This window comes from Neurospora tetraspora, assembly GCF_033439725.1.
Source record: "Neurospora tetraspora strain CBS 560.94 chromosome Unknown B0H65scaffold_3, whole genome shotgun sequence".
NCBI lineage: Eukaryota > Fungi > Ascomycota > Sordariomycetes > Sordariales > Sordariaceae > Neurospora > Neurospora tetraspora.
In genome coordinates, this window is record NW_026944385.1 from 3,651,977 (window position 1) to 3,678,758 (window position 26,782).

Genomic DNA, 26,782 nt, shown 5'->3' on the forward strand with positions numbered 1-26,782 from the left:
TAGCCAGCCAGTGCGGGAGGTAGCTGATAAGCTTAAGTGATGGAACAAAAGCGGAATGTTTGCATCTCGTGCTTTGATCACCAGCACTGTGGACGATGTAAGTTTCCAAGTTACACCAAGATGAGCGGCAGCAAAGGATGCCTGTTAATCTAAAAGACTTTCCTTTTTGATGGCCATAGTGTGAACGTCTAGAATAACAAGGCGGAATTGGGAGGCCTGCTGCTCAATCTGTTTGGAGTGTTCATCGAGGAAGAAAAAGGGGGCAAACTATAAGCCATGTGGCTTGAAGTGTATATACAGAGGAGCGGGGAAATTTTCATCAGCATCAAGTAATACAGTACCTGACCAGGAGCGGGAACTATCAAAGACTGGACATGATGAGGAGCTTGTGCATGATAGCAGGTAATGTTGGCATCAACCGCCTTGGTGACTAGAAACTGTAGAGGCAGGAGCAGGTAAGAGCTAGAGAAGAGCAACTAGATGGTGTGGAAGTGTGCCCCAGACCTGATTCACAAATACAATGACTGATCATGGTCAACAAACAGGGAAAGTTCCTCTTCGGTGAACAAGTGCGGATCTCTTGATCAGGATTAAGTTGCAAATCTCTCTCATGAAACACACCTCATACTACAACCTCACAATCATCACCCAGCCCGCATCAACTCTTCCTTTGTTCAAGGCGCATAGTCCCATGCCCCAGCTTCCATTGCTTAAGCTTTCTGAGCCCAACCAAGCGTGCCGCCCTTGGCATTCCAAACCGTGTAATACGCCTTGATCAAGGGACTCCCAAATACCCACGCTGGACGTCCCTCAACTGGTTCATAAAAGGGAGGATCCGAGTGAGAAAATGCCGCCTGACACAACTCCCTTCTTGCCAGGATACTCACCCAAGTTGAACGCACTCTTTGGCATAGTCACTTCAACCAGCTCGCCTCCGGTTTCCGTCCCAATAGTGAACGTAATGTCCGTCGCCACCTTATCCAGCGTAGCACAACTGGCACCCCACGATCCCCTATCATCGAGGGGGACGATGCCTTTGGAGATGTCTAAGTAGAGATCCTCAGCAGTTTGTCGGTCAGGAGTCAACATGTAAGCGGTCCCCGAGTCGATGAGGGAGGCCCCCGGCGTGAGTGGCTTGTTGTCGTTGGTTGAGTTGCGCCATACTTGCTTGTTATTTCCAGAGCCAATGTAGGCAGCTTTTACGTCTACTATGAACGTACCCGAGAGAGCGGTGAGCGTTTCATCGACGTTGACGTTCTTGATGCGGCCGCGATAGCGCGCACAGTCGGCGCCCCCGATGGAGGCTTCGGGGCCGCGCTGTTGGTGTTTCTTACCACCAGACCCGAGGGCAAGGCCAACGATTCTGTTTGGGAGCTGTCCCTCACTGACGAGGTTGGGGAGAAGGGGAAGATAGGTAAAGTTACCGTTTTCATCCCAAGCCGAGATGTCATTGAAACCAATGCCGAGGATTCCGTCGGCGAGTTGGGAGGACAGGGCCTCGCCGTAACTATGGCAAAGCATGAACTCCTGTTTGGGGGCAGAAAGACCCTGTATCGAGACGGTGTCGGTGACGACTTCACATTCTGCCCGGCCGGTTTGGTTGAGCGGGACAGTGTCTGCACCAGTGCCGTACTCGATGGGTTGAAAAAGTGCAGGTTGGGGCGAAAATGAGGTGGATTTGGATGGGTCAAAAAATGAGTGTTTACCGCAGTTGGTGCAGTTGCTACGAGGGAGAATAAGAGCGGTTGATCCAGTGTCCAAGACTACTTTGCTATTAGTGGTGACGTTAGCTTCGTTCCCTGGTTTTGCATAGGGGTGCTGTGTTAACTTACAACGTCTGAGGAGGGGTGCCGACCGTGATGGTTGCCAGCCATTGGAGTTCGGTTTTTCCGTTATTCCTCGAGTCGACTTCCAACGGTACTCTTTCGAGGCTTTTCTTCCCGGTCTCTTGTCGACGGTCTAAAGAGCGATGCTCTAGACCTCTCTCGAGATGGCCAGTGAATGGCTGGTTAGGACGGAAAGCCGTTGCGCTTGTGAATAGCAAACCGGCTATAAGTGTCGTCATGGACTTCATGATGGTGGAATGGAAGGATGGTATCGATACAGAAAGTGTGAGTAAAGGTGGGATGGGGAAGATGATGACCTGATGAAAGAGTCAAGCAAGATGTGTGTGCCGTTTGTATTTCTTCGCCTCAAGACTCCATGGTCTCGATGCAACCGAGAGCTTGATGTTGACCAGACGGGGCAGAAATGCGGAACCAGCGGAACCATGGGTATTGCCAATCGTGAAGCTTGTCACGTCGTGTTGGTGATTCAAGCGGCCACGGCTTGAGGCTACTGGCTAAGCCATGGCAACGGCCAGGTTGACTTTAGGTATGAAGCAGCATGCACCCTGGCGGCGGTGTCGGTACGCGTGGAGCTGCCTTCCCTACCGTTAGTGAATAGTATTGACCATGGTACCCACGCTTGAAGGCTCGGTTCCGGACGGGAGTTAAGATAACATGGCCTTCAGCTGTCGTTGCAGTGTATGACTCCAGAAACAGACGGCCACGCAAGCAGGAAGAAGACCTTGCTGTTGGTCCGAACTGCGCCGTCAGAATAAGCACGCTTAGGCGTCCTGTCAGATCTGGAAATACTTGGGAAAGGGTTGGCTGGGAAAGCTTGTTTGGGAATATCGTCTGCTGTCAATTTGCAGGTGAGACAGGGAAGAACTGAACGGAGCAAGACCCGCCAGTTGCAAGGTAGTCGAGCAGGTGAGGTCCAACTCTTCGCTATTTGACAAGAGAATTGTATCGGATGAAGCTTCCGGCCAGGTCAGTCTGGCCCTCGGAGATCCGATGGACACGAATGATCCAGATCAGTGAACATGGAAATGGAAGGCGATGAGAGGGAATTTGACCGAGTGAAAACCGCACTTTCCTTACCTCGGCCCAACCCAAGGTCTAGGCTTGGAAAGATTGAACACCGCAAAGGAGATAGAGGAAGTCATCATGGTGGGCCGTGACGATCTCCATCGATCCGAACTTTGAAGCATCTACCCGAACAGTTTGGCTCAGTGCTGCCTTCCATTTTGGTGGCAATGGCGGACCACAGAGGTTCTCGATCATTCAAACACCGCAAGCGCTCTTGCCATCTTGACCAAGTCACGGTCATACTGTCACACAACTCCCCCACGGCAATTACAACTCACCGGTCGTACCTGCTTGGTCGGAAACAAGGTGAGGACCTCGACACCGAGAATGGCAGGTCCGGCCGGTGAGAAAGAAGCCTTAAGAGCAAGCCATCGGCTTGGAAGTTCAAAACCCGGGTCCGTGAACTTCGTATCTTGCATTGCTCGGTACCGAGCCTGAATCTAAACGAACACCAGGTGAGCTGTGAGCAAGACGGAAACATGATCATGGACTTTTACCTCTACTGGTGTGTGCTGCTTCTTGCCAGCTTCACATCCGCCTTCGTAGGCCAGAATCTGAAGTTGGGCAACCAGAACCCGCCATCGTAAGTTGCTGCCCTCTGCGTCCGAACCCCAAAAGAATGCCGGGTCAGTCATCAACTAACAGAAACTTCGAGTAGGCTGGCCAACCTCGCTCCTCCGGTCCTCACATCGACCATAACCGTGACCCCAACCGTCACTCCCACATCCTTGGTCCAAAACATCTTGCCAACCACCATCACCGTCACCTCAGGCGTCAGCAACATTATCCCCAACATCCCATCCACCTCAGCCGGCACTCAACAACAACCTCCTTCCCACGGACCCCCGTCTCCCGTTCAAAACGCCCTACCCATCCCTTACAACTGCGCCAGCCCCGTGCCGGGCCTTTCCCCTCAGGACTGCACCTACCTTTCCACCATCGGCATCATCTCGCAGGGACAAAACGCCCTTTCGGCCGCCTCAGGGACCGCAGGCATCTACCTCGGCTCCACAGGGCCCAACACCTTCTCTTTCATCAACGGGGCCTCGGTGCCGCTGATCCTGGTAGTGTGGTACAACCCCGTAGAGGACGCACAATCCTCGTTCATGGACGCGCGCACGCCCAAGATCACGTACTCGCTCCCCGCGCAGGGCAGCGCGGTGGTGGTGTCGATTGATAACGGCGTGCCCGGCGGCTGGTCGACACTGTACAACTACACGACGACGCTGACGGAGTACGGGCAGGTGAACAACACGTTTGGCGAGTTCAACACGGGCTCGTTCGCCACGACGGACGTGAGCCGGCTGGTGAATATGCAAGGTCATCCGATGACGGTGGTGGTCAGGGGAAGCGGGTGTCGGTCGGATATGCAGACTTGTGTGTATATGTGCGCTGAGCAGGGCGCGATTACCTGCGGGAGGGAGAGGAGTTATAGGCTGGAGAATTGCCAGGGACAGCCGGGGGCGGTGGTAAGTAATGACGCGGATGGGAATCCGTCGGGTGGGTGTCAGGGTTGGAGTTTTGGGGGGCATGTGGATGTTATTTTCACTTGATGTGGTGCACAGAGCTGAGGCCGGCGGAAGAGGAACGAGATAGGGGAAAGGACTGTGAGAGGTTAGACGAAGCTTTATGCCATGTAAGATGGGGGGGAAAGGTATCGACGTTTATGATCGCAGACTTGTTGGCGGGTTGGCATGATGTCTCGTACTTAGAGAAACGATGATTTACCGTGCCAGATGGACATGTGCAAAGTAGACCGCAGCTGTCAGACATGCATAGCGCATACCCGTTACGGTCCCTGCATGCGTGTCTTGCACCCTTCCACCATATGAACCCGAACGACGTCCATCACCTCCATTGTACCTCACCCCAACTCAAAGGCTGAACTCCAGCCTATTACCCGCAAAGTCCCTCGCAAAGAATCTCGTGGGATACTCGACCCCCTGGGCACCTACCGACTCGACCGTTAGCAAACAAAACAACCACCTCCTTCCCTCCCTCCCTCTCAACCCAGTAACCCCCTACACCCATACCCTCACCCCCCTCGATCCTAAAAAGGAAAAGAAAAAAGGAAAAAAAAGAAACTCACCACTCTCCACACTCCCCGGCTCATCACACTGCATCGGCGCCCCCTCCCCACCCCTCTTATAATGCTCCCAAATCCTCTCCTGCAACTCCCTCAACTTCTCCGCGTTTTCGCCTCGGAAACAAGGGTGTCTCTTCGCCTGCCGGGCTTCGGGCGTGAAATCGACATCTGGGCGACCAATTGCCACATGGAGTTGTTGACCTGAGGAGGAAATGTCGAACCAAGCCAGTGTCCCGGCTTGTAAGGAAGGGACGGGGCGGGAGGTTAGAGATAGGGTGGTGCCGTAGAAGAGGGTGGCATGGTGGAGGGTGGAGGGGGGGACGAGGATGTTTACCTGTTGATGGGATGTCAGATGGGGGATGTTGATGTTTTGGGTGGGTGAGTTGGTGGGTGAGTGAAGGGTTGTGCGTAGATAGGGGTTGAAGGCTGGGTGGGGGTTGGGGGTGTAAATGAAGTGTTACTTAGGGAGATGGGATCGGATGGGGATGAGGAGACGAACGTGATGGAGCCCGGTAATCATGATGGTTGGATGTCTTGAAGGTGGTTGTCTCTGGCAGGTGTGAGGGTTATTGTTAGGACTGGAGTCAAGGATAGAATGAACGGTGGAAAATATTTCTGTGGAAGCACACCAACAAAAGTGAAGTGATGATGATGGTGATGATGATGGATAAAGGTCTCCGGTTACGGCTCGACGTTTGGACGGAGTCACACTGCGGGGTCACTCATCAGGGACATTCGTGACGCCATTGGAGAGACCTGCGCCGTTGCTTTAATTCTGCACTAAGATAATGCACGATGATGCACTACCTAGTAGTGAGTATCACAGTGTTGGAGTTTCGATGGCCTCGCAGAAAAAGAAATTTCGGCCAAGGTGTAGAGTCGGCATCAGGTTGAGAAGACATGCGAAAGATGTGTTTGTATAACCACCTGAGGTTCGGAAACAAAGGCTCCTTGGACTGTTCTGAAATTTCTAGCTACATTGTTAACCGTTTTTGGGGTTATACTACCGGTACCTATTAGTGAGCTATCGCCATTAGTTCTAGTAGAAATGAAAGATGCCTATGGGATAGGCAGTATAGCGTAAAACATTAGTAACGAAGACAAGCAGAATGGGTGGGCATATCACAGACTTTTCCTTCCCTCTTTTCGCTTTGCCCAGATCAATAATACGTTCGTCATCACACATGCTTCGTTGCACAAGGCCACATTACCTCCATGACGGACCTTTACGTCCTCTACTGGACAATAGGTGTCTTGCCCAGTGTCTTCAAGTCGGCGCCTTTGCCACCGTACTCAGCGGGGAGCTTGTCGCCCAACCCGTCGACCTTGGTGTTGACAAACTCCTTTGCAAGATTTGTGCCGCTGGACAAGGGATGGAACTTCTTCAACGTCTTTTTGGAGACAAACATCTTCATGACGCCATAGAAGAAGCCCATGATGGCGGGGATGTTGACGAAGAACTTTTCCTTGAGCAGCTCGGGGTAGTTGTCGCCCAACACCGTGATAGTCTCTTTGCTGGCCGCCTTGGCCACGTCGGTTTGGCGCAGGAAGCTGATGCCCTTGTAATCATGGACCTGGGTCATCTTGTAAGGGTCGTAGTCGGCCGTGATGGGCTTGATGGCACCCCCAATGTTGACTTCCACGAGACCAAGCTCCATGAGGGCAACACGCCACTCCACAAACCTTTCGGGCACCAAGCGTGAGCGACATGACAAGCGTAAAGCAGACAGCAGGGATGGAGAAGTGGCACTGGACTTACTCTTGAAGGTTGCCAAAGGTCTCGTCGAGAGACTTGACACTGCCATAGAGGTTCCAAGTGAAAACCTCCTTTTGCTCCGGCTCGTCGACAGCAGGCTCGTCGCCGGCTGTGTAGGTGGTGACGTAGCCCAGGCCATCAAACTTAGCCTTGGAAAACATCTTCCTGACCAGCTGCTGAGGCTGTGTCTTTTGGCGCCAGTCGAGCGTCTTGAGCAGCTGATCCTTGGCCTTTTCGACTTGCCCATCGTTGGCATTCAGGAATTTCTGGAAAATGATCTGGGTCGGGATGTGTCTCTCGGGGTCGGAGAGGGGGACGCCCCAAATCTCAAAATGGGGATGGCCCTCGGCGGCCTTCCACAACTGGGCGAGGGGAGAAAGCTGAGTCGCAGTTGTCGACACGGATCTCTTAATATCAGCGGGATAGTCGTGGGCGGGGGCCGGAGGTGACACCGATCTCGCATCCCCCTCAATATCAGCGGGATAGTCGGTGACTTGGGCCGCGACAGGTTGGAGCTTGGTGGTTTCGTCTGTAGTTGCGGCGGGAACGGTGGATTTGGCAGCATCGGGTTCGGATTCGGTGGCAGTCGATGCAGGCGGAACGGACGCGATCTCATCGTTTTTGTTGTTGTCGGCGTCAATGCTAGCGGCAGCCGGAGCGGCTCCAGGCTTCGCACCGTCCGAGGTTTCGGTGCTCATCGTGCTTGCGGATGGGATCGAGATTGATGACGTCGAGCTATCGTCGAATGGCGATGCTGGCCAGAACCTCTTTTGACTGTTGAGAGGTGTCGACGGGACACCGAGACTCGAGAGCGCGCCAAACCTCGTCGCGTAATTAAGGTTTGTGTGCTTCTGTTTGATGAATGATGTTTGAAGGGGCAAGATTGGGGGTTGTCGTTGGACGAAACAGATAGGCAACAACCTGGAAGGAAAGGAGAAAAAACGTGGTCCAGGTGTCAGATTCAAGGGTGGTTTTAGCCATACCATATGGAGGTTAGCGCTCTAGCCACCTGATATTGCCTGATTTCTGGGTATATTTGGGTTACCCCAGTACCCCTCATACCTTCTAGGTGAATCAGTTATACACACTCTTCAATTAATTAATCCTATACTGTTACATTTGATAATTAATAGTTTGATTTGCGTATTTACGTTTAATACTATAATTATCAATTATAAGTAATATCCCTATGAAATTAATAACGTTAGCTATATTCTTATTAAAGGAATCTACTAATAAGGCTATTATAGTTATTTTTAATACCCTTACCAATTAGCCTAATTAGTATAAAACTCTTAAGAGATGTGTTAGTAGTAATTAGCATTTTAGTAATTAGCTACTAAAGGAGGACTTATAATTTAAAGGGTTCTACCCCCGAAGCTGGAAGATTTCTTCTTTATTAAGTAAGTAAAGAACCGCCTCCTAGTAGTAAAAAAGGAGTTCGTTAGATTTAATAGAAGAATCCAGGTTAAGAAGGCCGTAATTACAACCGTAATAATTACTATTACTATAATTATTAATACGAACAGTACTATTACCAAAATTACTACTACTACCTAATTTTAAGAAGAAGCCGCCGTTGGCGTTAACGAAAATGATAAGGAAGGAAGTTTAGGAAAAGAAGACGAAGAAGAAGAAGAGGAGGATAATAAATACTATATTGAGTAGAATATTAGGAAAAAAATAATTATTAACCCTTCTACCGATTTAATAATTATTAAGAAAGTAGCGTACGATTAAATTAATAATATATATAATATTTGCTACAAATATTAGAAAAACTTCGATAATATTAGTACCCGAATTTGTGATTGGATAAATACCTATATCGCCGCCTACTATATTAGTACTTTATTTAAATAGGATAAATTTATTTGCGATTAATTTAGAGAAATTAAAAATTAAATTCATTATCAACCCATCGACTAAATCGCTAAAACTCGTCAAAATTATTAAGCTTTTATTAAAGAAATTATAAAGAAGTAACCTAAGGACTTTAAAAAGTAGCTATCCGATTAAAAAATGTTTATTATAAACGGAAAAAGATTTGGAATTAATAAAGTAATTTCTTCTGTTTTATAGTTTACCGATTTTGTTAATATAGTTTATAAATATAAATCTATTTAAACTAGTAATTCTTAGAAATTCAATAATAAATTTAAAAAGATGTCCTTAAAATATAAGGACGTATCCGCTAATTTTAGTATGGTTAATATGATAGCACGTATTATATTATTAATTAATTTTAAAAAGGTTATAATTTATAAGAATTCGCGTTTAATAAAGAGGATGCTCCTAATTTTAATTATAAAAAGAAGCGGAAGGTAAATATAAGGAAAAAATATAATACGGATAAAAATATAAAAGATTCTTTATAGCCGAAAAAGAGAGAATGCACTATATTACTTTATAGAGTTTGCGAACGAAGCCTTTATTTAATAATACGTTATTAATATTTAGTATTTAAAATTAGGAATAATTTTAAATAGAAGTTAAGCGGCCCTACTTAGAAGCTTATTAATAAGAATTTCGAAAAGTATTTTAAAATTAATAAAGAGGTTAAAAAGGTTAGGAATTAAATGTAGGACCGCTTTATTACCTTTACGTAAATTATTATTTCGAAAAATTAAAGAAGGCAAGAAATTGGTATTTACGATTTAGTACTTTTTATTAAATAAAGTGCTTTCAATACGAGTAGTAGTAAGAGTAAAGTTTATTTACTTAAGAATTTTGGAATTTTCGATTCCAGGGCTTTTATTTATATTTTTAATAAAATTAATTATTTCTGTTCATTTTGAGTAATGTCTTTAAAGCATTGCGTTTGGGCTAGTGAATTTTAAATACTTATTAAGGGTTTTAGGATTATTAATATAGAAATATAGGGATAGAAGGGAATTTTAAGGTTATAATTAAAAGAGGTAGCCTTCTACTTTAATTTTATTATAAATTTTATATTATTATATTGATTTCGAAAGTTAGGTTTTTATTAGGATTATAAACCCCTTAATAATTATTTCTATTAGTTAGACGGTTTATTCTTTTATTTCCTTTAAAACATTTATTATTAGAGAGTCTTCGAATATTTACCCTTTTCTTTTAATTATACTACTTTCTTTATTCGTAGAAATTGCTTTAATTGCTTTATTAGCCGTCGTATATATAAGATACATGTTAAATTTTAGTATAAGCGATTCGGTTATTACGGTCTTTAAATCTTCGAATATTTTTATAATGTTAAAGGCGCTAAATTTAAAGGGCCCGCTACTTATTAATACGATACGTATAGTATTTCAAAGATTAAATAATAAATTAAACGAAAATTACAAAATAGGGGATTTGGCCCGGGAGAGTGTTTCGCCGTTAATTTGTTCGAATATAAAGTAGGGAGAGGTAATTTCAAATATATTATATTTATTACCTATCGATAGATTGGATTCGTTTAGGATATTTATATAGCGAATTGAATAATTAAGGCTATTGTTGAAGGATTCTTTTCAGTTATTAATACGATTAATTACTAGTATAATATTAAAATTAAATACGTTGAATGCGATAACGAATTTAATAGCTAATACGTTAGGGATAAGTTAATTATACGCTTTATTATTTTCGAATCCTTAGTGTAAGGGCATAGTATGGGAGGGTCGAAGGCAAAGCTAAGATTCCATCTATGACAGAAGATTTCAGATGGGGAGGAGAAAAGAGGAAGAGAACTAGATACAAGCGTGCAGACCCAAATAAATACCCTGGTCGCACAAGCGATAGCGGGACCCACATGTGGGTCGCTGACTGCCAGCGCCATCACACTTAGTATTTAATATTTAAATTTAAAATAGTAGTATTGGGCGCTTAAGGGGTATAATTAAAGAAAAGGCGCGTATAATAATAAATAGTGATAAATTCCCTTATGATTTCTAGTTTTAAATCGTTTTAGCCTCGGTTTATTTTATTAATCGATTACTTAAATATTTCTATAATTGGAAGTTACTATACGAGCGGTTTTATATTTTTGTAGCTTATTATAAAGGGGTGTAAACTGAACCCTGCAAGCTGTGACGGCTGGCACCACCAGTCGTCATGGATTCCATTCACGGGTGGCTTCCATTCACGGGTTTGGTTCAGATGGTTTAGGTTCTGGGCTTGGCCTGGCTCCCTCCCAGAGTTCAGGGTATAAAACCCAGTCCTTCCCATTTAGCCTTCCCTTTTGGGGTTTCCTTCTTTCCTCAACTTCTTGTCTTTAGTCCAAGTTAGCCATTAGGGTAGTACAGTCCTTGCACCCATACCCATCCCTGGCCACGCGTGACACAAGCTTAATTTTAATTATCTACGTGTTTACGGCTATAAAGTATATATAATAATAAGTATTGTATAGAAGAAAGAATAATAGTATAAGAAGTTTTAATTAAAGGCTTAAATTGAATTTTTTATTAGTTACGCTGTTTCCTCTATTTATTAAATTTAGAACCTGTAAATTAATTATATTGCTTATATTTGTAATATACTTTTTAATGAAGATTTAATTTATTTAAGGAATTTTAATAATTCTAAAGAAGTATTAAAATTAGTTAGCGACGAAATTACTCATTTATTTAATTAAATTAATTAACTTCCTTAGGAGGGATAGCTCAGTTAGGAAGATCTGGGCTTAGTTTCCTTCAGTTTTATCCGAAAGGTCGTGGGTTCGAATCCTGCTCCCCTCTCTTCTATCTGGTCTTAGTTTTTTGGGTTCTCCCAAGACCGACCTCGGAATTTTTCCCCTACCCGAAGTACGTGGCTAAACTTATAGGGCTCTCCCTAGTCTAAAACCCTGGGATAAAGCGATTTAGTGCTTGAAAATCTCTTCCTCGACGGGGCTCCGCTGCTCCTCTACCGCAAAGGTAAATTTTAAATCGAATTCTCTACCCCTCGAAAAGCAATCACCTCGTCCAATAACACAACAACTATCCGCCCAATCAGCGCACGATTCCCTAATAGTAAGCAAGGTTACGTTTGCCCTTCGCCTCCGCTAACTGGAGCCTTCAAGCTGACTAGAAAAAAAGTACGATAACGAAATTCGTAAGACCCTTCTACCCTCCCCCTCCCCAAAGCAGTGCCCTAATGATAAGACGTATTTGGTTAATAATAAGGACCGAGGGTGGGGGTAGAGGGGCTAAGAAGAATTGGAGGAAATCAGAAGGAAGGCTTGGGATTGAACGAAGATAAATATTAGATGTAAAGACGCGGGAGGTTTTTATCTGGTATTCAGCGGCGGATATACGGTTTTTCCGTCCGGCTTTGAACGACGAAGGACCGCATGCATAAATAGGTGACTAGTTAAAAATTAGATAGTTAAGCGTAAATAAAATTATTATTATTATTATTATTAACTTCCTTAATTATTTACGCGATATTTCGAGCCCTTCAATATAACCTAAGATATAGAAAATAACGGTCTTACCTCTCTCTTACCATTACTCTTCGATAATAATTTTAAGAAGATAATACGAGATTGTTTCGAAATTAATAGAATCTACTATTTAAAATAAAATATTTATCGATTTTATATTTGGCTACCCCACCCCGCTAAATATATTACTAATTATTTTTATTACCGGCCTTATAATAGATTTATTAAAATTTATCTCTTTCCTAACCTTCGAACTATAGGAAATTGTATTTAATATTAGGAGGTTTATTTAATTAATTAGGTAACGGTAAGGTAAAATAATTACGAAGGTAAAAATTGATTGTTTAATTTCTAAAGGTAATAGATTAGATTCTATTAGACGTTAAAACCTCTTTCTAGTTTTAAAGATTTATTGCGATTTTAAATATTATAATTTAAATAATTTCTTTAAGTAAGTAGAGGAAATATATTTCGATAGTTATAAAGAAATGAGGTTATAGGTTAAAATTAATGAAGACGTTCTTTGTATTAAAGGTCTTTAGATTTTCGATTATATATAAGTATATATATATAAGTTTAATAAGTATAGTTGGTTATTGAAGGTAAAGGTTCGCTTCGTAATTAAAGGAAATCAGTAGTAAAATTATAGTAAAGAAATGTATACTTCTACGTTAGTTAGTCGTTTATATCGGTTAATTATTACTTACGCCGTTAAATTCGATTTGGAATTTATTTAATACAATATAGTGAATGTTTTCGTTAATATTTATTTCGATAAGGAGATTTATATATATATACCTCCTAATTATTGAAAGTACAGTATTATTTTTGAAAATTTTAAGGCCTTCTACGGTTTCCGACGAAAATTCCCTTACTATAGTAACGAGAATTTAATAGAATTTTTGAAAGTTTAGGGTTTAAACTGTTATTTAAGGACTTATATATTTTTAAACGTAATAGAATCTTGATTTTCTATTACGTTAACAATATTATTTTCGCCTTTAATAAATTATAATATGATAAAATTACCCGGGTTATAAAAAAGCTAGAAGAGAAGTATAAATTTCCTAGTAATAATAACCTTTAATAGTTTTTAAGTATCGAAATTATTCGAGATTGAAAGGTAAGTTATATTGAATTGTCTTAATAGGAATATATTTATAACATTACCAAGTTGATTAAAAATCCGTATACCTTCACTTTTATCCTAATAAGTAATAAAGAATTTATATTTTACAATAGTATAGCCTCTTTCGATAAAATCCGGGAATATTAGGTCGTTACTGGTTCTATAATATACGTTGCTATAATTACCCGGCTTAATATTACTTTCGCTGCTAACTAATTAGTTCGCTATAATTATAATTCTGGTTTTTAATATTGTAAAGCTGTTTCCTGCGGTGCCCTGACTGGCCTATAATGATAGCACCAGTACAAGGTTGCTACAGTGAACTATGCACTTGTAGCAGAGCGGAGCGGAAGCGGTAGGAAGTACGACAGCAATGCTGAAGGAAGCAGCGTAGTTGCAAGTACAATAAAAGGATGTTGTAAAAGAGGTCTTAGAGAGGACTCTGCTCTCAAGACAGAAGATTACAGTGGACTCTGCACTGTGAAAAAAGACTATATTGTATTGCTTGACTTGTGCTTGCTTGCTTAAGGAGTGACGAACTGAAGGAGAGGAGAGGTCTCTATATACATGGACACTAAGCATCTAGAAGCTTCTGTTGAATCCTGTGATGACAAATCAGTCTGGAAGAAATGCTAGCTAAGTTATAAGACTCTAGAATACAGTGGCAAAACCTCTTGTATTCTAGTACATTCTGTGGGGACTGAGTCAACTGATTCCGTAGAAGGAATAGTTCAACTAGCCTTCTATACTACAAGGTAGTACAAGGCAGTTACAAGGCACAGTACTAGCCACACGTTAACACCCCCTCTGTGGCTGTACTTAGTGCCACAAGAGCCCCCTCTATACCCCTATGTTGTAGAGCTTAGAGTAGTTCAGCAGTTGTAAGAACCGCTCGAACTTGGGAGCTGGCAGAGCTTTTGTGAGGCCGTCAGCAGCCATATCCTCTGTTGGAACAAAGGATACGGTGATGTTTCCCTCTGTAACGCTCTCTCTCACGCCTTGGAATTTGAGGAGCGTATGTTTAGTACGGCTGTGGTGCTTGGAGTTATGAGCCGTGTCTATAGCCCCTTGGTTGTCTGACTTCAGAGGAGTAGGGTTTTGAAGAGGATGCTGAATTTCGCTGAATAAACCTCTGAGCCACAATGCCTCACGGTTGCCTTCGATGAGTGCCGTGTATTCGGCTTCAAGAGTGCTGTAGGCTACTGTAGAGGCTCTCTTGGATTTCCAGCTTACTGGGCCTCCACTAATTAAGAACACGTAGCCGTAAGTAGATCGAGCAGTAGTTTTACAGCCAGCAAAATCACTGTCAGTGTAGCCTATAGGTGTTATATCTCCTATAGCGCCGTACTGTATAGCATTGTCGATAGTGCTATAGAGGTAGCTCAACAGCTTTTTTGCTGCCTTCAGATGAGCAACTGTAGGCTGTTGTAAGTGCCGAGAGAGCCACTGAACTGCGTGTGCTATATCAACTCGAGTCTGAGTCATAGCGTAAGTAGTAGTGCCTATAAGGCGCTGGTAGAGCTTCTGATCGGCTTTGTTCAGTGGTGGAGAGGGTGATTCAGGACCTGTGAGTCCTGGAGAGAGTGGTATCTTCGGACCGTGAGTGCTAAGCTTGAAGTGTTTGATAGCCTCTTTGATATAAGCTCCTTGGTGAATCCACAATAGTCGTTTGGCTCTGTTGCGTTCGATCTGGACACCTAAGAAGAACTTAGCAGCACCTAAGTCTTCTATGTCATAGGCTTTAGCTAGACTTTGCTTTAGAGCTTGGATCTTCTGTTTAGAAGGTCCAATCAGGAGGCAGTCATCCACGTGGCTAACGATGAAGATACCGTCTTGCTCGTTGAAGTAAGTGGCTGAGTCAGAAGTTAAAGGCTTGTAGCCGAGGCCTTTAACTAATGTAGCTACCTTCTGCTGCCACAGATAGGGAGCTTGTTTTAAGCCGTATAGAGACTTCTTTAGTAGTATAACTTGGTCCTTAGTAGGATCCCAACCGTGTTGTTTCAGCAATGCTCTTGCACTCTTGCTGCTGAGGCTGTATTCATACAAGCCTTCTGGGACTTCCATATATATATCAAAGTCCACACCAGCATTTAGAAAAGCTCCCACGAAGTCGATTTGCTCTATTTCTAAGTCTTCCACAGCTGCTATGGCTAACAGAACTCTCCAGGTAGGAGGAGTAGCTGTGGTAGCAAAAGTCTCTGTAAAGTCAACTCCAGGGACTTGTTGGAAGCCTCTGACTACCAGCCGAGCCTTGTATTTAACAACTTGACTCTGTGAGTTCTTTTTAGCTTTAAAGACCCATCGGCTTGTTATAGGGTTCTTTAATGCCTTAGAACGGTCAACGAAGTAGAAGGTCTTAGTAGTCAATAGCTGTTGTAGCTCATTGAAGGAGGCTTCCAGCCAACAGTTTTTCTGTGGGTGCTTTAGAGCCTGTTTGAAAGTGTTAGGCTCCGTGGTGCTGGTGGTGGCAGCGTTGTAATTTACTGCAGTAGTAGCTGCCTTAGTAACTAAGTACGTTACTAATTCAGTAGTGTCCATGGCGTTATCGTCGTCATCCACTACTTGGAATTCTTCCTTCTGCTGCTTAGAAGCTTGTGGCAGATGGACTTCGATATTTGTAGACTTGGGAGGCTCTACAAGAGGTGTTGTGAGCCTGGGAGGCTCTGCAGTTATGAGAGGTTGTTCTGCAGAATGTTCTTGTTCTTCCTCCTCCTGAACTTCAGGAAGCTGTAGGGAGTTTGTAGGGCTTCTGGGGCCCTGGAGATGAAGCTTGTAGTCTTCATAGAATTTGACAAAAGGCGTCTGAACTACTTGCCGTTGGCCTAGCCAAACCAAGTAGGTTTGATGCCCCAGAACGGCCAAAAGCCTTCCTTTGGTACCTCTGGGCTGTAGCTTTTGCCCTGCAGAACGTTTCTCAGAAGGTATAAACACCATGACTTCGGTGCCAATAACTTTATAGTTCTGGAGATCAGGGACGTGAGGAGCCTGTGAGGGCACCAATTCATCGAGGAAGAGCTGGTAAGGAGTAAGCTCCTTAGTTGAGTTGGCAGTGCGGTTGATAATTTCTACCACAGAGATAATAACGTAACACCAGAGGGTCGGGGGTAGACCTGAGGCAATGAGAGTAGCTCGAAGACGGTCCAAAATCACCCGAATGGAGCGTTCTGGTAGGCCGTTTTGGTGGTGAGCGTAAGGGCTAGATTTACTAAAGGTGATACCTTTTTCAGTGAAGTACGGAAGTAGGCTTCTGATTTCTTTACCTCCGTCGTAGTGAAATTGCGCTGGGTACCGCTTATAAGTGTTATAGAGAGTTTCGATAATAGATCTAACCTCTATAGCAGCTTCATCTTTCGTTCTTAGAAGCTGAATGAGTCTGAAGCGGGTTTTCCGATCCACTAAAACAAGACCATACGGCTTGTTATTCAGTGGCGTAGGACGAATAATAAAGATATCCCCCTCTAGTCGTCCGAGGGCAAACGGTGGATCGGCTACTGGCTTTTTGGAGGGTCTGCGTAGTATTTTGGCCGAATCACAGCTTTTGCAAACCAAGTCTTCAGGGCGTACCTTTTGAAAGCTAGGCATGCCTTTAGTAACTTGAGCAGTCTTTTTCAAAAGATCAAGGCTTATATGCCCGAGCCGGACGTGCCATAACTGGGCGGCCCGAATCAACGCCTCAGAGGGTTTCTTGAGAGCTGTTGTGGGAGCTGTGGGAGTTGGATCCAGAGCCGGAGGCTCTATAACCCCCTTTGAAATTTCAGGAGCTGTAGTAGGTTCAGTAGATTCTTCAGTTTCAGAATCACTGAGATCGGCATTGTCTCTGGTAGTGTAACAGTGCCAAGTAGACCCGTAGGCCAATGGTTGTTTAGGATCAATTTTGGTAGATACAGTATTCTTCGTGGTGAAGAAGAAGCCGTGTTTTTGGAAGTTTAGCAATGCCAATAGCTTCCGGGAGGCTGTGTATAACTTTTCCTTGATTAAGGTGCCTCCAGAGGCATACAACCTATGGCCACTCACTATATTCAGCGGGAAGTTAGGAATATAGAGAGTATCTGTGAGTGATATAGAGCTGTAAACCGCTGTGTTATCTTTGTAGCCGGCGAGGAATTCGATTTTCACAGTGCCAACGCCCAGTGGCTTTACAGGACCACCTCCGGTCCCTACGGTGCCTAGAGTGGTAGAGAACTGTAGGTCCGAGAATAGGGTTTTGTTGTTGCAGATGTGCACTGTAGACCCAGTGTCAAAGAGCCATTGGCTGTTGTTTTTGATAGTTGGGTGGCTGAATTCAGGAGTTTCCTCGGTGGCTACAAATTCAGAGTCACTGTCTGCTCCGAATATAGTGCCAGACTCAAGGTTATAGCCTATAGTGAAAGCTTCATTAGAAGCTGTTTGCTCAGTGCCTTCAATGTTGAAGGACTCTCCTTGGGCCTTCTTCTTAGTGCCTTTGCCTTGCTGCTTGCCTTGAGGGTTAGTGTGCTTAGCAGACGGCTGGCTGAAGGGCTTAATATCTTGATCCTTCCTCTTAGTAGACCGTGGGTTCTGATGATTAGCCTTGTTGTTATCTTTCGACCTGTGGTTTCTCTTATAGCTAGCTTGCAAAGCTAACAGCTGTTGAGAAGTCGTGGTAGTCGAATTCCGAGTCTCAGCTAGTAGGTCTTCCTGGAAGTACAGAAGGCTTAGTTTAGTAATCTTGCCTTCTGTGTTGTAGAGCCATTGTTCTTGCCGCAGCAAGCCTCTACAACGCTCTACCCACTGAGAGAAGTGGCTTTCTAGCACGTTAAAATAGTGGTTGATCTGGTCAATTTCCGCTATCCTAACGCCGAGACCAGCAAGTCGGCTCGCGAGGGTGTTGAATTTGGCGTTGAATTCTACTATAGTAGTAGATCCATCAAACTTAAGGAAGTGAAACTCCTTATATAGGGAGTCTCGGAGGGTTGACTGGCTGGGAGCGTACTGCATACGCAAACGCTTGTAAGCCTCTGCAGGGTCCGTTTCGAAGGCAATAGTAGATAAGGGGCCCTGTTTTAAGGTATTCCGAAGGGTCAATAACAAGGCAGCCTTCTGAGGATCAAATAGTAAGGCGTTAACTCGGTCAGGGTCTTTCAGGAATTCAGGAATTTGTAGTGCCCTGAACTGGATAGAAATAGCCTGATACCACTGATTGTAGTTTTCAGGTCCTGAAAGACGCTCTTTTTCAGCAAGTTGGAGTGACTGTTTAGCAAGCTCTTTGGTAGTAAGAGCGCTGAAATCAGTTCCGAGGTGTGCTGAAAGCGTTGGAGCTGTAATAGGCTCCGAGGTAGGTGTAGGAGACTCAAGAGTTGACTGAGCTTGAAGAGTTGGTTGAGCCTGAGGAAGCTGTTCAGCCTGAGGAGGCTGTTCAGCTTGAGGAGGCTGTTCAGCTTGAGGAGGCTGTTCAGCTTGAGGAGGCTGTTCAGCTTGAGGAGTCTGTTGAGTCTGAGAAGAGTGTTGAGCAGCCAAGTTCTGTTGTAGCAGCGAAATAACGTGCTGAAGCTGGCCTTCAAGGTTGTGAATTTGAGCTTGTAAGCCTTGTAAGCTCAGGCTTGGATATTCTGCAGGAAAAGCTGCAGTATGATCCATTAGTTCAGTCGGTTGATCCATTATAGCACTGCAATAATGAAGGGTGCTTGAGGGACCAGTGAAAATAGTCTGTAGTACAGTACTATTTGCAGTTGATGAGCAGTCTACAGCCTGTAGTACAGTGCTGTTTGCCGAGAAGAGAGATAGGAGGTTGGCCTGTAGTACAGAGCCAAGGGGTCAAGAATCGATCGTGACTTGGAAGCGCGAATCGATAGGCTGAATCCGGGTATTCTTGTTTCCCGGGCTCATAACCTGTTTCCTGCGGTGCCCTGACTGGCCTATAATGATAGCACCAGTACAAGGTTGCTACAGTGAACTATGCACTTGTAGCAGAGCGGAGCGGAAGCGGTAGGAAGTACGACAGCAATGCTGAAGGAAGCAGCGTAGTTGCAAGTACAATAAAAGGATGTTGTAAAAGAGGTCTTAGAGAGGACTCTGCTCTCAAGACAGAAGATTACAGTGGACTCTGCACTGTGAAAAAAGACTATATTGTATTGCTTGACTTGTGCTTGCTTGCTTAAGGAGTGACGAACTGAAGGAGAGGAGAGGTCTCTATATACATGGACACTAAGCATCTAGAAGCTTCTGTTGAATCCTGTGATGACAAATCAGTCTGGAAGAAATGCTAGCTAAGTTATAAGACTCTAGAATACAGTGGCAAAACCTCTTGTATTCTAGTACATTCTGTGGGGACTGAGTCAACTGATTCCGTAGAAGGAATAGTTCAACTAGCCTTCTATACTACAAGGTAGTACAAGGCAGTTACAAGGCACAGTACTAGCCACACGTTAACAAAAGCTACTAATAAAATTTTATATTACCTTTAATACTATTTTGATCTTTCCTTCTATTATAGTAAGTTAATGAAATTTAAAATTACTTTAAATATATTGTACACTGACAATTCTCTAGATCGAATGAATTCGTATAGATTTATAATTAAATTCTTTAGTAATTTAATTTATTAGGGTATAATTAAATAAAAGATAGTATTTATTTTAATAATAAAAGTAGAGTTATTATCGATTTTAAACGTTATTAAGAAAGTTATTGCTGTTATACATTTATATAAAGAGATTAATATTTCCTTCGATAAGGATGTGCCCGTAATCGGTTTTAATGATATATAAATAATCTGTATATTAATTATTGAGGTAACGAAGTTAATAATTAAATTAAAATATATTAATATCTATTGTTATTAGTTAAGGCAGGAAATTATAGAGGGAAGGATTGAAATTAAGTATTTAGAAACGAAAAAAATGTTAGTTAATGGATTAATGAAGATTCTAGGACAATTAGATTACGAAAAATTCCGGGAATTAATAGGAATAATGAATATATTAGTTCGTAAAGAGATAGGGATAGATAAAGAGATTCCGAATAATATTCTGGAGGATATTTACAATTTGGCTAAAGAAATTGACGTACTAGAAGAGAAATTCTATAAATAGTTTTACTTTTACCCTATTTGCAAAGTCTATAAGTGAAGGGGTATATTAGATTCAAGGGTGGTTTTAGCCATACTATATAGAGGTTAGCGCTCCAGCTACCTAATATTGCCTGATTTCTGGGCATATCTGGGTTACCCCAGCACCCCCCATACCTTCTGGGCGAGTCAGTCACACACACTCTTCAATCAATCAATCCTGCACCGTCACATCTGACACCAGGTGGGGGGCTACGCGCCGGTTGATCAGGAACTGTGCGGGGGATCGGCAACCACAGGCCACCAGGGCAGCGGCTAGCGAGCCTAGCCGCTGTTAGCTTCAGGGCAGCGCCACACTATCGTTCAGTGGGCTAGGCGGTGGCTGGTGAACCTTCAGGTTGGCTGAATGGTTCCTTCCCGTCTTAGCACATCACAGACTTCCCGCCACTGAAGGAGTTTCTTCATTTCTCCCGCCGCATGTCCCAACTTCCTCTTCACTTCCTCTTTCACTGCATCTTCTTGTCAAAGATGTGACCGGCTCTTTACCTATTCTTTGCCCAACCACTTACTTGACTGGCTTCGAAAGCAGTTTCACCATGACTTGAGTTCATCTCATGTTATTTCCACAGGACATCCGGATGGCTTCCTGATTTAATGCTTCCATATCCGCCCCAGCGGTTGTGGCTTACTCGATCGCAAGTGCTGCAAGTACGTCATCGCACCTCCCATTTTCTGTCAGAAGGACAGAGCTCATAAGGCTAACGAACTTTCCAGTCATCTGAGCTCGGATGAGATCCGCCTGCAGCGAGATCTTCACCTCCTACCCGACTTCTGTGCTCCATCTCCGACGTCCTGTCCTGTGGCTGAAGTACGTTAGACTGCATCTCACGGGCCGGCCGCATGTCTGCCAAACCCTTGAGCTGTCGATACGTGCTTCTCCAAGGCTGAGCATAGAAATCGTTCGAGCCATCTTATGCCAAGCCACCTTTCGGGCGTCTCCGATTCAACGACTTGAACTGGTGACTGGCAAGTCGACTTGAATGATGCAGGCTAGGGAACAGAGAAACTCGCGAAACTTGTGCTTCGGGGTCCGTCAGAATCCGCCAGTCTCAAGCAATCTAAATTCAGCACCGCAGACTGCTCCGATCACTGGCAAAGCCCGAACCCTGACTCTTCTAAGCTGCGTTCATGCCATTGCCATAGGTTGACGCTGGCAGCTTTTCCCAGATCCCGAAACCGAGTTTCATGAATTCATACGGCACATGTGAACAACAGCCCCAGACTGCTCGGCCCCGTTTTTGTCTCCAATCCACTTCCTTCGAGCTTCACTCGCCTCTGGTCTGTATGCGACCTAGCCAGCTTCGCCCCTGGGTCATGATACAGCCTCCTCGTTCCCTGTGCTCGCGGTCTCAGCCTCAAGATTGATCTCACTCCGTCGCCCTTGGAGTCATTCTCACGAAAGAGTGCATGGCAAGAGTCACACGTATTGCCTCCCTACGTCCTCCTGATGGGCTATCTCCTCGGAGCAACCAAATTGGTCTTCCACTCAGACCAAAGGCTCCAACAAGCGTGCGAGCTCAGCTCCAGCACACAATGACCAGGCATCTGACTAATCTGGAGACTCATTGGCGACTCGAACTAACGCACAAGTCGGCAGACTAAGGTCCAAGTGCCGCAAGGTACATGTATTATAGCCCTATGTGCACTTGGTCGCATGGCCTTGGAAATGGAACACTTCGGTAGGTACCCATCAGTCGAGCTCTCTATCAGGGAGCACTACACCATGACCATTATCAAAACTGGATGTCCTTTTAGTGCTAGTCTCGTCACACGTCCTTTCCAACATCACTTGAAGGCTCGGGTCCGCCACGGATTGGTCGGAGATAGTGGATTTGACGATATGGGCTTTCCTTCACAGGGCTGCGCAAATCAACTGTCCTATTTCTCGCAGTTTCCCGTCCGTCCCTGACCATCTCGTCTCATCATGAGCACATCATGCGCATGTCACGCTCTGGTGAGAGTCGACTGCAGGAAACAATGGCATCCTGAGCTTTACCGAAGAGCTCTTTGAGTTATATGGGTCGGTTATAAACAATCCATGGGTGTTGAGCTCATTTACCCTTACATCTCGTCCCTGTTGGTATCCATGTTACCCGCTGGGTTTGTTTTATGTCTGGGAATCGCTGTTTGAACGTTTTCCCTACCCCAGGCTCTTCACCTTAAACCGACGCATCCGCCAGCAAAGCCACCATCCGCATTTTTTTAATATCCCGGGATGAAGTCAGCGCTTGGTTGCGTACTCAGTGCCCTTGTGGCGAGTGTGTGTGCCTCCTCTCTCCGTTCTCTACGACACTCCCCTCTCCATGCTCTACGGCAAACACCACCACAACTCGATTACAATCTCCTTCCTCGGGCCGCATGTGACAACACAAACAAATCACGACACTGCTGGGGAAACTACTCTATCGATACAAACTATTACGATGAAGGACCAGACACGGGAGTCACTCGCGAGTACTGGTTGTCGATAGAAGAAGGACCTTGTGAGCCAGATGGCTACGCTCGCCAATGTCAAACGGTCAATGGGACGGTTCCGGGTCCTACCATCATCGCCGACTGGGGTGACAGCCTTATCATTCATGTTACCAACAACCTGCAGTCCAACGGCACCGCCATCCACTGGCATGGTCTTCGCCAATCTGGTAGCAACATCTACGATGGAGTTCCAGGAATCACTCAATGCGCCATTGCTATCGGGCAGTCCATGACTTACCAGTTTAAGGTCAGCCAGTATGGGTCAACCTGGTACCACAGTCACTTCAGTCTACAGTACGCGAACGGTGTTTTTGGTGGCATGATCTTTCACGGACCCGCAACTTCCAATTACGACGAGGACCTGGGCCATCTCTTTCTCTCAGACTGGTCCCACGTTGATGTCTTTACTCGGTGGTTTGCCGCCCGGAACGGTCAACCTCCTGCCCTGGAGAGCGGTCTCATCAACGGAACCAACAAATACGACTGCAGCAACTCAACAACTGACCCGAACTGTACCGGACGAGGAGTAAAGTTAACAACTGTGGTTGAGAAGGGCAAGAAGTACCGCCTTCGCTTGGTCAATGCGGCTATCGATGGTGTGTTCCAGTTCAGCATTGACAAGCACAAGTTGAAGGTCATCGCTGCCGATCTCGTTCCCATCAAGCCCTACAGTACCTCTAGTTTGAAACTCACCGAGGGCCAGCGGTACGATGTCATCTTCCATGCCAACCAGGCAGTTGACAACTACTGGATACGTGCCGGGTGGTTGAACAGCTGCCAGCCAAATGAACATCCCGACAGCATCACCTCTGTCCTTCGGTACAATGTCAGCAGCACCTTAGACCCGACCACGACAAGTGATGTTACCCTTAGCACCGATTGCCTTGATGAACCTCTGTCATCGCTTGTCCCCCATCTCAAGATCGATGTCACCAATATCCAAAAAAGCTTTGACACGTACTTGAACATTTCGAAGACAAATTACGTTCACTGGACCATCAACACAAGCAGTCTGATCATCGACTGGGCCAATCCAACCTTGAAACAAGTGTTCAACGGCGAGAGCCTGTTTCCAACCGACTACAACGTTCTCGCTGTCAATGTAAGCCGCTTCCTCGTTTTTATTTTTCCCTCCCATCGGACATACCCCCTGACTAATCTCTTTCATCTTCACAGAAAAACACCAACGACTCCGAATGGATCGTCCTCGTCATCCAAGACCAATCCAACCTCGGTCTCGAACACCCCATCCACCTACACGGCCACGACTTCTGGATCCTTGACCAGTCCACCGGCACCTTCGACGCCTCCACCTCTCCAAACAACTTCAAGACCAAGAACCCCCCGCGCCGCGACGTCGCCGCCCTTCCGGGCAACGGGTATCTCGCCATAGCGTTCATGCCCGACAACCCCGGAGCGTGGCTCTGCCACTGCCACATCGCTTGGCACGCGAGCGAAGGGTTGAGCTTGGAGTTCCTCGAGCGCGAGGCGGACATCCAGGCGGACGTGAGCAATTCGGATCTGACGCAGTTCAACGACATTTGTGGAAATTGGTCAAATAGCTTGGGCTCGCAGTCTTTCCAGCAGGAGGACTCGGGTATTTGAAGTGGAGGAGGTTCCAGACAGGGAGGGCGGGCAGGTGCGATACCTAGCGGGGCCAGTGCACCACTGACTGGGTGGAATGATCTATCTTTCTCTCAAAGGGCATCTGGGTATTGGGCCTGGGGTGGGCCGCAACGGAGGAAAAAGGGGACTTCACACTGTAGCGTGCTCTGTCAGTCGGTCTACCTCAGCATGTTTTGATCGCGAGACAGGACACTGAGGTAGACCGACTGACAGAGCACGCTACAGTGAAGGTTGAAGAGTCAAGGCAGTGACATTTTGGATAGAGAACAAAGAAAGGGAAAAGGGGGGCGGGGCCTTGGGTGCATCATTCTCGGAGTTTTCTTCGTTCTGCTTTTGAGTTAAATATTAGGGTAATGGTTATGGTTATGAGTCGGACCGGTTGTCGGTTAGGTATCCCGGCTTGTTCGCGTCTGGTCGTTCTGGGTCTCGGAGCTGGGGCTGGGCTGGGACACAAAAGAAAGCATTGCAAGGAAAAGAACATGATCACTTTCTTCATACTTTCGCTTTCACTTTTCTCTATTTTTTTTTTTTACGTTAGTTACCGGGTATACCCCCGATGATGATGATGACAGGTAATGTACCTAGGGAAAGCTGGATGGGTTGTGGGCACATATGTTACCGCTCGTCACCTGGAGGCGACCTCGTTGTTGAACCAGCCCGGTATATAAAAATCAAAATCCCTGAATCGAACGAAGATGAAGGTTCAAAGTAACCGTAGTCCACACACAGCAAAGTTTCCATGGGAAGCTTTCAATCAATGACGGGAGCTTTGCGCATCCCGTGTATGGCACCTTCCATCATGCGTCCCTTCCTTTCACCCGCCGGCGTCTTCCATCCCAACCAACTCTTCAACTGGGCATAGGTAGCCCGCAATCCAGCCCTTGTAGTACTAGGGTATATGTATTACTTCCCCCGTGATTACTTCCGTGGCAAGCTGGTAAGGATGGCGCAGCGGGCACGGTTGTTGTGCCCCCCCCTTCCTTTCCTTCCCCCGGCTCTCATGTACGCTGCGCGTTCGAACCCGGTAGCTGTACGTCCACTTCCTCTTCTTTTTTTTTTTTTTTTTTTTGTTTTCTTGCACTTTTGTTCTTCTGATCGCTTTTTTTGTTACGCGCTTGCTCAGTTGCGAGATAGGTATGGGCCGGAATGGGCTGTAGTCACTACTAGTCAATAAGAACTAGCTAGGTATACTTGTGAGGCAGGAGCGTGATATCTGTGCCTCGGGTTTTGTTTTCGTGATTTAGCTTTTAGTTAGCAGGGGGCAACTTTTTGGATAACATTTCGGACACAACTCAAAACATCGAACGATTACTTAGGGCCGTCCGTGTTTCTGTACCTAGTAAGGCTTAATCTTCCGTTGTTGGCGGCGCACAAGAGAGGAAAGGGGGTAGGTGGTGCAATTGGCTACATAGACTAGGTATAATATTGGGCAGGCAGCGGTTGCCTGCACGTTCGGCTCACGGAAAGCCTTGCCCCTGACCTACCCTACCTCGAGCCTAGGTACATAGCTACCTAGAGGTAACCCCTTAGAATTACTCGATCCTGCCCCCCCTTCCCCTGGACTATAAATAAAAAGGTGTAAACAAAACAAAACAAAGGGGTTGTGTGTGGCCGTCGTGCATCAAAGGTACACTCTACCTCTACCCCGGGGAGAGGGAGGGGAGCATGGAAGAAGTGGAGGGAAAAGGGAACATAACAGGGTTGGAAGGGATGGGGGAAAGCAAGGGGGAAGATGAGGTAGAGGAGAAGGAGCGAAGAGGAGTACCTATAAAAGGAAGGAGCGGGGGGAGGGGAAAACAGGGGTGGAGAGGATGAGAAAAGGGGAGGAGAATGAGAAGGATATAGAAGGAGAAAGGCAGACCGAGGAGCCTGGGAAGTTCATGGGGGTGTTGAAAGTGGGTGGGACCGGGACTGGCCACGACGATGATTATTTCAAGGGTTTAGAATCGGGGTCGGGTGACTTGGGTCCGGGTCCTGGTCCGACTTTGCTAGCCCGGGTTCGGGTAGAGGTCCGGGACTTGGGCTCCGGGTCCGACGTAATTGAATGAAGTTAAAAGGTCGCGCGCTTGATTGATTATTTGAATTGAATCTGCAACCAGATGATGAAATGATGCCAATGTAGGAGTAGTGTACATACACCTGGCTCTCCAAGGCGAAAGGGGTGGTGGTGTTGGAAAAACCTAGTTATGGGAGCGTAGCCAGCGTTCTTCAGTTGTCATTAAATAGGTAGTGTTTGTGAAGCCATCGCTTCAGCCACTCGGTCCCGACACTTGCCATTCAGGTTTAACCTGATTATGAGGCAAACTCCTGTGATTGTGATAGTAAGCC

At 45.4% G+C, this 26,782-nt stretch overlaps 5 protein-coding genes across 5 annotated transcripts; 2 read left to right on the forward strand and 3 right to left on the reverse strand.

Annotated features, from left to right (window-relative positions):
* Window positions 1–819: 819 nt before the first annotated feature.
* Window positions 820–2,074, reverse strand: B0H65DRAFT_508170 (aspartic peptidase domain-containing protein; the record flags this gene model as incomplete). Its single annotated transcript, XM_062828206.1, has 2 exons — window positions 820–1,771; window positions 1,833–2,074. The coding sequence occupies 2 exons, from the start codon at window positions 2,072–2,074 to the stop codon at window positions 820–822; spliced, it is 1,194 nt and encodes a 397-aa protein (XP_062683317.1).
* A 1,317-nt stretch (window positions 2,075–3,391) lies between these two features.
* On the forward strand, window positions 3,392–4,465 carry B0H65DRAFT_423522 (uncharacterized protein; the record flags this gene model as incomplete). The annotated part of the gene is made up of 2 exons (XM_062824463.1): window positions 3,392–3,495; window positions 3,571–4,465. The coding sequence occupies 2 exons, from the start codon at window positions 3,392–3,394 to the stop codon at window positions 4,463–4,465; spliced, it is 999 nt and encodes a 332-aa protein (XP_062683318.1).
* Window positions 4,466–4,786: 321 nt separating this feature from the next.
* On the reverse strand, window positions 4,787–5,335 carry B0H65DRAFT_423107 (uncharacterized protein; the record flags this gene model as incomplete). Its single annotated transcript, XM_062824435.1, has 2 exons — window positions 4,787–4,863; window positions 5,002–5,335. Coding segments are annotated over 2 exons (411 nt in total), but the record flags the coding sequence as incomplete, so codon positions are not given.
* An 898-nt stretch (window positions 5,336–6,233) lies between these two features.
* B0H65DRAFT_423119 (CRAL-TRIO domain-containing protein) lies at window positions 6,234–7,452 on the reverse strand (the record flags this gene model as incomplete). The annotated part of the gene is made up of 2 exons (XM_062824437.1): window positions 6,234–6,681; window positions 6,758–7,452. The coding sequence occupies 2 exons, from the start codon at window positions 7,450–7,452 to the stop codon at window positions 6,234–6,236; spliced, it is 1,143 nt and encodes a 380-aa protein (XP_062683320.1).
* Window positions 7,453–22,415: 14,963 nt separating this feature from the next.
* B0H65DRAFT_170059 (multicopper oxidase-domain-containing protein) lies at window positions 22,416–24,620 on the forward strand. The gene is made up of 2 exons (XM_062821352.1): window positions 22,416–23,930; window positions 24,005–24,620. The coding sequence occupies exons 1-2, from the start codon at window positions 22,569–22,571 to the stop codon at window positions 24,431–24,433; spliced, it is 1,791 nt and encodes a 596-aa protein (XP_062683321.1). The 5' UTR covers window positions 22,416–22,568; the 3' UTR covers window positions 24,434–24,620.
* Window positions 24,621–26,782: the final 2,162 nt, after the last annotated feature.